At 30.3% G+C, this 12,516-nt stretch overlaps 1 protein-coding gene across 1 annotated transcript; it reads left to right on the top strand.

Annotated features, from left to right (window-relative positions):
• Window positions 1-5,390: 5,390 nt before the first annotated feature.
• On the top strand, window positions 5,391-7,062 carry LOC121219936 (probable indole-3-pyruvate monooxygenase YUCCA5). The gene is made up of 3 exons (XM_041098747.1): window positions 5,391-6,127; window positions 6,212-6,583; window positions 6,829-7,062. Exons 1-3 carry the CDS (start codon window positions 5,459-5,461, stop codon window positions 7,060-7,062), a joined length of 1,275 nt encoding a protein of 424 aa, XP_040954681.1. The 5' UTR covers window positions 5,391-5,458.
• The last annotated feature ends 5,454 nt before the right edge of the window (window positions 7,063-12,516 follow it).

Here is a 12,516-nt window from a genome sequence, read left to right on the forward strand (position 1 = left end):
TCAATTTTAATTATTATAATGTTAAAATAAATATTTTATATTTAAAATAATAAAACTAACTTAAAATAGTACCTAAATTTCTTTTATTTACTTGAAAAATTACTCTTTCAAAAAGTATTTATAAAAAGGAAAGCGATAAATAAGTATGCTTTTATCAAAATAAATTTAAAAAATATAAAAATCCATAATCTACTATACACGAATATCATGCTTTAATCGCACCACTAAGCATTTCTCAAGCAGTTTTCTCATATTAAATTACGTTTCATATGACACATAGCATAGCCAGGCATGTTCATCCTAAACAATTTTAACATTGAAATTAATTTGGTGGTAGACTAGTCAAATCATATACATAACATGATCGTATATTCCATTAATAAAATTATAGTTTTTAATGGTTAAATAAATTAATGTTTATGCAATACGATAAAATTAACAACTTTTTTTTTATAAAATATATAAAACCAACAATATTAATAATATTAATAATGATATAATTTATATTAGATCACGCCAGATGCACGAGGTGATCGTGAAAAACATAATCATGCACTAAATATATTTATAAAAAAATTGATATAAATAAATAAAAATACCCTTAAAACAATATAGTTTACTTTGTAAAGTAAGGATATTTTCGTCACTATTCAACGGAGTTTATGCTCATTTGACTCATGATACCAAACTCAATAGAGCATTTAACATTAGTAAAGATATTTTTATTAATCGGACACGGAAATTTGTTTTGAAATTCTTTTAGGGAAAATAAAATAAAATTGGATCTCCCCTTTGACTAAAGTTTACCATAATGTGGGAAGGGAAATATATAATAGTAAAACATTACATACAAACTTTGACTTAAATTAATTAGTTGCTAATAACTAACTAACTATATAGAATTTCATGTGACCATGCATGGAATATAGGTGTGGATAAACATTATGAGAAAAAAGAAGTAAGAAATAATTCTCATCATTAAATGGGTCACCACATATGCAAGTTCAACCTCTAATTCCCTAATTTTAAATTAAAACCAATGGTTCCCATCTTTGAAAAAAAAATCTAAATCCATGTGTGTAGTTCTTTTTGGGGATTTAGAAGGGAGGTCGGCACCTAGAATTGAGAGAAACCCTGTTTGAAAATTCACATGATTAAATAATTATATATTTTTGTTGCCTTGTGGGTTACAAACCAAATTTTTTTTTAGAAAATGGGGATCATTGCCACGTGAAAGGATTTGGTGTTGCCATTAGATGCAATGTGAAAATATTAGGTTTTGTTAGGTGCTTTTCTCTATCTCAATCAAGTTAAATGATATTCACTGAGATAATATGCTAAGTAGGTTTTATGCATATAGACATATATTCTACTCTATACTCAATATGTGTTTATACAGTCTTATACACGTGCAACCTTATAAGAGAGCTTGGCCTGCGAGCTCATTACGATCCGGCCCAAACTCATTCGGGTTTTGAGCCAGTGATGGTAATTATCCTAACTTAAATAGATTAATTTCATCCCTAAAATTATTATTTAGTTTAAAATTGACATAAAAAATATTATTTTCGCTTTTGCAAATTAACTTTTATTCAAATTTGGTTTCATCTAATTTTTTTTAAAAATAATAGAATGATTGATTGAGAGAGTTGTTATTAGATACAATAAATTTGATTTTTAGTGACGATTAGTTGGCGACGTTTGACTTCAAAATTCTAGTTGAAGGGGAAAATAATTATTAAAAACTGTTATATTGCATTTCAACTTATCAACCGAATATGGAAGTTGGGATTTGATCGTTAATAATTTTAATAAAATATTTACACTATGCATCCCTCATTATTTGCTTTCTATTGTTAAATTTGACTTCTTAACTAGATTCTTTACAATATAGGCTTTTAATTATTTTAGCATAACATGCTATAAGTTAAAATTTTATATTAAATTATTAATTTTTTTGGAAGGGACAAAAAATATATAATTTTTTTCCTTAAATTAAATTGTTGTTTTTTGGCTCATTGTGTTTTAACTCGATTGGTATGGGCATTGTTGTTAATGCAGGAGGACATAGATTCGAGCGTGCTGAAGTGCATTATCCTATTATTTATAAGTTAAGGAGGGATTATGGGTGGTTTTAACATTCTTCAAAAAGAGCAGATACAGCGAATGTATTCAAGAAAATTCTTTTATGATATAATCTTTAAAAAAATCTAAAATGATAATTAAAAGGAAAAGGAAAAAATAAACGAAAATAAGAAAGGAATTCCTTGAAAATCCAGTCCCTAAAAGTAGAAACGTCGGGTGGTGTGCAAAGCGACTGTGGTGCAAGGCAAAGCTGTTCATCACTTGGTGTACGTGCATGGGTGCCTTTGGGTTCAACACAAATACACACCACATTTCCCTCTCAAATCAAATATCATGCATGCATGAAAATATGTGCTTATATATATACACACACATCTTATATAGTTTTTTCTAAAGCTGGAAAATAATACTTTTTTGGAAATGATTTTATATTATATGGTAAACTATATACATAGAAACTCCAAATTAACCAAGAAAACAGCTCTTACTCCCTTCTTTTTTTTTTTCATGAAAAGGAGAGACATTCATTGGGAACTCAAGGGTCGTCCACATGCAATGCAATTACCAACCCAAATATTCTAAACCCTAAATTTTATTTCATGAAGGTACAACTACGATTAAACCCTAAATATTAAAAAGCTTTCCAGCCACAACCATGCACCATCATAATCAAAATTTTTAAAAAAAGGGAATGCAACAAAAGGCTTTAATTATGAGGAGGAATGGGCATGCATGCATGCATGCATGTGTGTCGGACTAACGAGCATTTGCCGAAAACAAGACGGCCTTTCCATGTACCTTAAAGTTTTTTTTTTTTTTGTAAGTTTCAATATATCGTAACAATCAAAACTGTGTATAATTACTGTCTTATGCTTTGAACCTCTATTTCACTCCTTACCTAGTACTCCACAATTAATCTTTTTAATTTGAATAAAGTATATATATTCTCTCTTCATTACATTCATTCTCATATCTACATTCATCCCACCATTAATTGCTGGAGGCTTGTTACATAAATATTTTGTGCTACATAAGCTTTTCTTTTAAACGTATGTAGACCATTTTCAAGGATCTTAATGGACCATGCAAAGAAGCTTAGAAACAAATATAGATAAAAAAAAGTGTGTGTGTGTGTGTATGGTTTCTTAAATAAATGCTAGCAAAACAGTGGAGAGTAGCTAGTGAAGTGATAGAGCAGATTTCTTGGAAGGGATATCGAGGGATTGGGTTGTAAAATGGTGTGAAAATTTAGTAAACAAATAGAAGATGAGGGAAAGCTTGTGTGGAAGACAGTTGGCGAAATGGGGTTTGTGTGGGTAGAAACAGCCTTTCAAGTCTTAATCCCAAAGGAGAGGAGCTGTTGATTATGACACTGTGTGTGTCTGTGTGAAGAAACCCTTATTATTTGGCAACTTGGCTTAGCTGCCTCATCCACTCCACGTGGGAGCATTGCCTATATCCCACTCACCCTTATTATTCATGTAAGTGTTTTATTGTTGGAACTCGATCTTTAATTTAAGGTTTGAATTTAAGTTCTCTATCTGAGAGGGTCTAACTAAAGTGACGAGCAAGGGCTTTAGCCCCTTAGTAGTATAATTATGATTATAATGCCTCCCAAATGTCATTCTACAATACAATTCTTTTTAGTTTCGTCCCTCCAATTTTTTTAGTTTTAACTCGACTCTGAAAGTTTTCCAATCATTGGTATTTATGGTAGAAATATTTTTTGACACAATGCATAGCACTATCTCTAGCCCCTTCCCAACTCATAAACAGGAGGATAACATGCTTCAGCACACTCGAACCCACGTCCTCCTGCATTGGTAATAATGTCCATGCCAATTGGCTAACATGAATCTTTTTATGATCGAAGCAGTTGTGAGTTGATATAGAGAGAGCTATTTTTCCTAAAACTTGTTAGCATCACTTAAGTTCTGAGGCGTTACCCTTTTTGTAACAAAGAAAATCTATATCGACTTTTCAATTAACTACAAAAAAAAAATCTATATTGACTTAGTTAATGGTGTGTGTCTATATGAACAAATTAATAATATTATAAAAATAAAATGATCAAATTATATAAAATCAAAATCAAAACTTTAATAAAATAGAAATACCAAAATCAATGTTTTACCTTATAATTAATTTTTTGAGCATTGAGGAAGAAACTCTTTCAAGAGGTCCATAGAATCAAATGAGGATGTTGTGACTGTTGTGTCATTTTCTTTGCTCCCCAATATTCCCTCTCAGCTCTCTGCTTCATCTTATATTTATGCTAATTGATTTTTAATTGTGCTATATGAAATCTCGAATATTAAAATTGACATTATTAAAAAGGATTTTACTTGAATATTATTCGACCACAAAACGGACACCTATAATAATAAAAGAAAAATAGTATATAGAATCTAAAGCTTGCTATTATAACATTTAGACTCCAAATTAATTAGGCCCCTAATGATTCTTCTCAATGTTTGCATATTCGAATGTGTGGAAATAAGAAAAAATACACTTTTAATTATTTTTTTAGGTAAAACGATAAATTTAGTCCCTACTGTTTAATTTTTTTGGGAATCATTTTGACTCTTAAACATTTAAATTTTAGTTATTTACTTTTCTTTGGTCGGAAAAATAGACTATAATGTTGAAATTTTAACTATAGTGACATGGTAGCCCATGTGATCATTCGTGTGTGCTTCATAAAATTTCAAAATAAAAAAAAAATTCAAAAAGAAGTTCATAAAAAGTAAAAATGATTATCCACCACAGCAATGAAGTATATACATGAATTGCTACACAAGCGACCACGTCACTCTGGTTAAAATTTTAACAGTTCAATCTACTTTTCTATTTAAAGTAAACCAATTTAATTAAATGTTGAAAGTTGAGCACCAAAATAATTAAAAAGACTAGAGCTAAAAAAATTTTAAAAAAATAAACATTAAACTAAATTTATTATTATATAAAAGTTCAATCATTCAATTTTGTATAATCATGATTTCATCTAAAGGAAAGAATAAATATCCTTCAACAATTTTTTCTTAAACCAAGTATAATCTATATAAGATCTATTAATATATATTATATTCCATAATAAAACAAAAAAACAAAACTTAGCCATTAGCTTATATGATTTGAAAGCCCTTTGAGATCACATTAATTATTGAATGTCATCACATGGTCCTTCACTCCTTGACTCCCTTTCACACCACCACCACTTCCTCTATATAAACACACCCCCATTACCTCAAATCCTTCCATATCAACAACAACAACAACACAAAAACACCAAATTTCATCCATTTTCAGTTCATCAAAAAAAAAAACCCTTCCTTTTTTTTTTCAAAAACCCTTTAGCCAAAACTTAAAAACAATGGAGAACTTGTTTAGACTTGTGGATCAAGATCAAGGCTTCTTTCAACGTAAATGGACATTAGTCAATGGTCCATTGATAGTAGGTGCTGGTCCATCAGGGTTAGCCACTGCTGCTTGTCTTAGAGAACAAGGTGTCCCTTCTGTTGTCCTCGAAAGAGCCGAATGCATAGCATCTCTATGGCAAAAACGAGCCTATGATCGGCTCAAACTTCATCTTCCTAAACAGTTTTGTCAACTCCCTAAAGTACCATTCCCTGAAGATTTCCCTGAGTACCCAACAAAGAAACAGTTCATTGAATACCTTGAGTCATACGCTAAGCGTTTTGATATTAACCCAAAGTTCAATGAGTGTGTACAATCAGCTAGGTACGATGAAACCAGTGGTTTTTGGAGGGTTAAGACGGTAAGAGGCTCTAATAAAGCCGAGTTCGAGTACATTTGCCGATGGCTAGTTGTGGCCACCGGCGAAAATGCCGAGTCAGTGGTGCCGGATATCGACGGATTAGCCGACTTTGGTGGTGAAGTTATTCATGCTAGTGAATATAAATCCGGTGAGAAATTCAAAGGCCAAAATGTACTCGTCGTTGGTTGTGGTAATTCAGGGATGGAAGTTTCACTTGACCTTGCTAACCATAATGCTTCACCTTCAATGGTGGTTCGCAGCTCGGTGAGTTTCATTATTTAAACAAATAAAGTAATCGATTTCATCATTGGATTGAATTCTAATGATGGGTTCTTTTTTTGTTAACAGGTTCATGTATTACCAAGAGAAGTTTTGGGGAAATCGACGTTTGAATTAGCTGTTTTGATGATGAAATGGCTACCACTTTGGCTCGTCGACATGATTTTGTTGATTTTGGCCTGGTTGGTGCTGGGAAATATTGAGAAATATGGATTGAAAAGGCCATTGATGGGTCCATTAGAGCTTAAGAACAGTAAAGGGAAAACACCGGTGTTGGATATTGGGGCATTGGAGAAAATCAAATCGGGTGATATTCAAGTTGTTCCTGGAATCAAGCGGTTCTCACGTGGACGAGTTGAGCTCGTTAATGGTGAGAAACTCGACGTTGACTCAGTTGTTTTAGCCACTGGGTACCGTAGTAATGTTCCCGCTTGGCTTCAGGTGAGAAAATTGTTTGACTCATATATACATGTTGGTAAAATTTAGATTTTAGTCCCTTCATTTTGTTTAAATTTAAATTTTACTTCTTATATTTTAGCCAATTTATCACTTTACCATAATATCAAACTAACTATTCTTATAATTCAATTTCGACATAACATTAGAGGGACTAAAATATAAATTTTGACCCTATTATCTCAAACCACAAACATTTATTAATGTTGTTTTTATTATGAAAAAAACAGGAAGGTGAATTTTTCTCCAAGAATGGATTCCCCAAGGCACCATTCCCAAATGGATGGAAAGGGAAAGGTGGACTGTATGCAGTTGGGTTCACTAGAAGAGGCCTATCTGGTGCTTCCTCAGATGCCATTAACATTGCTCAAGATATTGGCAAAGCTTGGAAACAAGAAAATAAGCAGCCCAAAAAGAGGACCATTGCTTGCCATAGGCGATGCATTTCACTTTCACAGTTCTAAATTTCTTTTATATATATATATATATCAGCAGTAGCATGGGCACATTACTTTACCTTTGTTCTTTTGTTTATTTTTTTCATGGTGTAAAAAGAAAAAAAAAAAAGGTAGTAGTAAAATAGCACCCACGGCAAAGAAATTATAGTCAATGCTGTTGATGGTGAATACCTTGATTATGATCAACATGGAGTCCTCTCTCCAAAAGCCCAAGTTGATTTTTTATTTCTTTGGGCATTTTGTATTATGAGACGATGAGGCTTTTTCTCTTTTCTTTTCATATACAGTATTTGTACTTTGTATTATTATTGTTCAATAAAAATTATAGTTAAAATATATTTTAGTTCTTGTATTTTATTTTTTTACATTTGGAATGTAATTTTTCTATTATTATTTTTAAGAAATTTAGGCCTTCTTTGATTAAATGTTTAAAAAATCAATTTTTTAAATATGTTTAATAATTCATAATGAAAATTACTATATAATTTTTTTTAACAAAAAAGTATAGAAAATGATAGAAAATGATAGAAAATGATAGATAGATAGATAGAAACCTACTTATCACTTAATTTTTTTCAACAAATTTCTTTTAAGATTATATTATCTTTTATCAAATAATATAATTATACTCGATATTTAATTTTAAGTAATATACTAAATGGATTTTATAACTTAAATTCAATGGTTATTTTGTCGGTACTTAATTTTAAGCATTACCTCTCTATTTTTCAACACTTAATTTTTTAATTTATCAAACATAGCTTTAGTCTCTTTACTTTTCAGATTTAAAAATGCAAGTTCAATTGTTGACATAAAAAAAAATTTCTGTTAAATTTAGGTTCATTACAACGTTATATTTTTTGTTACATATCTAGTAAATTGAATAGAAAAATTTTAACGATATTAACAATTAAACTTAAATTTTGAAATATGAAAAATAAAAAAAAATTAAAAATAAAACTACAGATGAGAGAGAGAATATTTTACCCTTCCCTTTCTTTGTTTTTTGCTGATTAGTTTTGAAAGATTTTTATCATTTCACAATAAGTTGCAAAGCACAAATATTAATGGCTATTAAGTCCATTTTTATTTTTATTTTCTAGAAAGAAACATAGGCCAAAACCCATACAATAAAATATGTTAATTATTAATTAATTCCTCAAGAAAACTCTGAATGAGAATTCTCTTCTAATAAGGTATTGATTTCATGCGGTGGTTCTTCAAGAATTGCGAGATGTCTAATATCATTATTTATCATCTTTGCTAAATGATCTGTCACTTTATTAAATGATCTTCGAATACTTCTGAATTTACTCTTCAATTTTTGAGACGTAAGTCCCGAATCAACTGAATTTTAACTATATTGTTCACCGATGCAAGGCTCGTTTGAAGAGTTTCAATAAACAAAACATTGTGAATTTCCAATTCCACTTCCTTAAACCCTTTATTCCAAGAAAGTTGCAATCCTTCCGAGTCCATTTTCGTTATTGATTCTCTTTGGTTTTTCGTATTTAATTGATCAGGTCTTGGGTTTGGACTTTTGAACGATCTCTCTTTGGAATGTACATATATATATATATATATATGCAAATATGCTTACAAGTAATCAAAGGTGAAAGCCCAATTGATTCAATGTTTAAGATCTGCAAGTTGTCCATTAGGGTCTTATTTTTAGATGGGTAGAAACCCATCTTCATGATGTACCATGGAACAAGCACCTTTCTCATCTTTGGTGATAGATAGAGGGGACACCAAAAAAATTTTAGGTATCAAAATTAAATTATAATTTTTTAAATCAAAGTATAATTTTATTTTATTTTATATTAATTTATAATTTTTTAAATCAACTTGGATATGAGATATGTTCTACTTGTCGATGGGTAATACTCTGTTGTGCTGGTCGTTGAATCGTCGCTTAAAGCTGGCCGATTGGACTTTTAAAATAAAAAGACTTCACAGTCTAGTAACTTAAATGACAACATTTAAATAGTTCAATGACTATTTTGTAACTTTTTAAAGTTGAGTAACCAAAATATAAACTTACTAATAATTTAGTGATCTTAAGTGTAGTTTACCTTTAATTAATAGTGATAAATAATTCATTTTGGATCATATGGGGCCATTATAAGTTTTTGTCTCACATTGTACCATTAGCTCCTAAGAGCTCTTTTCCCTTCATTCTCATGTTAATAACATTTAATTTTTAAAATTTTGATAATGTTGTTTTATAAATGTTGTTGATACCGGGTATCAACAAGGAATGAGACAATGAGAAATAGGTGATGGTGTAAGGAATGTCAGTTCACCTAAATAGACGGAGAGCTGGAGAAAATAAAGGATGAGGTAGGAGAGTATGTTAGTACAGGAGGTTGGCGAGCAGTATAGTGCTCAAGGTTGCTAAAAGGACAAAAGATCCATTCTCCATTACAACAGCGGAATGTATTTATAAAAGGTCTTGAGGCTGGTGATACCACGTCACCGACAGTATAGTTGATGGTCCTCTTGTGTGGTTGATCAGGGGGCAGGTTGGTTGTCCTCGTGCATTGTACTGCTCTGACATTCCTTGGCGTAAAGTAGTACGAGTTTATTATGCATGTGCCTTTGGTGTTCCCCTCTAGGAAGTGAGTGCATTCCCACTAAAAACTGATGATCAGGAACACAGGGTACCCGAGCGGCTAGTCACTTAGCAGTGAAGGGTTGTCCAGGCACTCTTCAGGTGGATAATGCACCAAGTGTTGTAAAGGAAAAAGTCAATTGAGAGTTGTCTATGAGTGCCTCTCAAATGTTCTCTCACAGTGCCACATGTCCTCAGCGGGTAATGGTATAACAAATTTATACAAATATTTTAATTTATTAATTATTTAAAATTATTTATTATATTAAATTATAAATATAATTCAAATGAATTAGATAGTAATTAAGTTATTTATTTTTATATGAGATGTAAAAGAAATAGGCTAAAGAAAGTCTTGAACATTCCAAGCCCAATTAAAGGAGCCCATGAAATAAAACATACCCATGTGCTGTGACCCGTTTAGGCTGGGCAAATACTTCGATAGCTCATGACAATCAGCCTAACCTAAATTCGTTTTAAATAATAAAAAATATTTTTAAATCTAAATTTAAAAACATTAATATAAAACAGTTCCGTTCTTGACATTTTTTAAGTCATAGGGAAACAATAAATTGAGATCCTTTAAAAAAATTATAAAATGTATTCACAAAATTTTTTTTGGGTTAATACATATATTAAAAAAAATTGGGCCCTTTCCAGCCCTAGGCCCTGGACGGCCGCACTTTCAGACTACCCCCAAGACCGGGTCTGATATAAAACATATTTTAATATTCAAGTAACATTTGAACTCTAAAACGGCTGAGTGGCTATAGATTGAAAACGAGTCTACCTTGAAAAAAAATCATTTTGTAACTAATCTATGACAACCTTTACTCAATCCAACAAATAGACAACTTCAAATGGAAAAATGTTTTCGCATTATAATCATATACTTCAGTATACATAAAATGGTTTAGTTTTGCCGATTGAGTTTTAGTTCGGTTGGTATCGGTATTGTTGTCAATGCAAGAGGATGTGGGATTGAGTGTGTTGAAACGTCTTATCCTCCTATTTAAAGCTTAGGAAGAGACTATGAGTAATTTTAGACATTATTATATAAAAAATATGATTTAATTTTAAGAGGTTAATTTCAAGTCTATAAAATATTATTTATCATTTAAAATATATTGGGACTTGGGATATATAATTATAATAAATTTAGGGAATAATATAGGTACAGGCTAACAAAATATTTAAAGGAAAGAGCCATTTATCAATGGTATTATTATTAACAAAGGCACCTGGCAGTGACAGCCGTCTCTTCCATGATTTTTTAGATAACCTTATTATATATAAATAAATAATATTATATATCTGACCAATAATATTATATCATATCAGTTTTTTTTATTAGCACGAATTTCACAATTTTTTACCCTTAATAAACCTAAAATTAGGGTTTATATCTATGGATGACCCAATCTCAAATTCAATTCACCTGATTTTTTTAATTTTTAATAAGCATAATTACTTGGTTTGATCTAATTATGAACATGAAAAAATCATTTAAATCTTTAATTCAACTAAATATTTCAATTTTTTATTAGACCTATTGCAAAATATGTAATGCTAAGAACATTTCAAAACTTTAAAAAAATCATAAATAAAACAATTAAAGAGTAAGTAAGACAATTACACTCTCTATTCGAGTTTTACTTGAAAAAAGCAAAAAAAAAAGTATTTTTCGAATTATATCAGCCAGTAAGCAAACAACGAATCTATGGGTATTTGAACTCGAATATCCAAGAAAAATCAGAATATTTGATGGAAGAACAGGAGCCTCTTTGAGCAACTTGTTATAATAAGAAAACCCTATATCTTGAAATTAATTCATCAAGTTGATAAAATACATAAACGCTCCAATGGACATTATGCAATTGCTACACAACAACCACTTAGAGGAAGGTCCAAGCAAGGAGGACAAAGGGTAGGAGAAATGGAAGTTTAGGCTCTAGAGAGATTTGGCGTTGCTCATATTTTACAAGAAATGCTTACTTAAGAGTTTAATCTAATTTTTTATTGTAACTGTATTTTTTTAAGGTTAAATTTTGCTATTAGTCTATGTGTTCTGCAAAATTTACGAATTTAGTCTCTATACTTTAATTTGATCAATTTTAGTCTCTGACCCATTTTGAATTGGTCATTTTTAGTCCTTATATTTTTCAAAATTTAAAATTTTAATCACGTCTCAAACAGTAGTAATTATATTCGTTTGGTTAAATTCAATTACTAATCACGTACAATGCGTATAGTTGTAGATTTAATACATATTCTCCAACTAGATCGTTCTAAGTTCATATACTTTTCAATTTTTGAAATTTCAGCCTTGACCCAAATGACAATTGTTAATCCATTAACTGAACTTTTAATGAGAAATATGGGGAAATAACAAGCAGATATGATATTACACATATGATAATATGTTTGGCACATTATATTTTGGAAATAACATAACTTAATAAATTTAACAATTATAGTTTGATGAGAATTTAGTAAGGTACAAAGACTAATAACAGGATTAAACTCTCTTTTTTTTCAAATTACTATTTTACTCCGAAAAATGTATATTGAAATGAGTTGAGGAGTTTAAGTATATAATTTGTCTAAACGAGTTTAATTGATCCAATCTCGAATGTTTAATTTTATTTCGAGTTAAAGTTTATCTTAAAAATAATATTTGATCTAGTTCAAATTAAGCTTTGCTTAATGAATTTCGAATCAAACTTGAGCTTCAACTCTTATTTGATTAAGCTTGACTCGACTCAATTACAACCTTTGTCTAAACACACATACATGGAGGTCTAAATGATAGATTTTCTCAATTGTTTTGAACATAGTGGTCCCAC

The sequence above is a fragment of the Gossypium hirsutum genome, chromosome D08, assembly GCF_007990345.1.
Source record: "Gossypium hirsutum isolate 1008001.06 chromosome D08, Gossypium_hirsutum_v2.1, whole genome shotgun sequence".
Classification (NCBI taxonomy): Eukaryota; Viridiplantae; Streptophyta; class Magnoliopsida; order Malvales; family Malvaceae; genus Gossypium; species Gossypium hirsutum.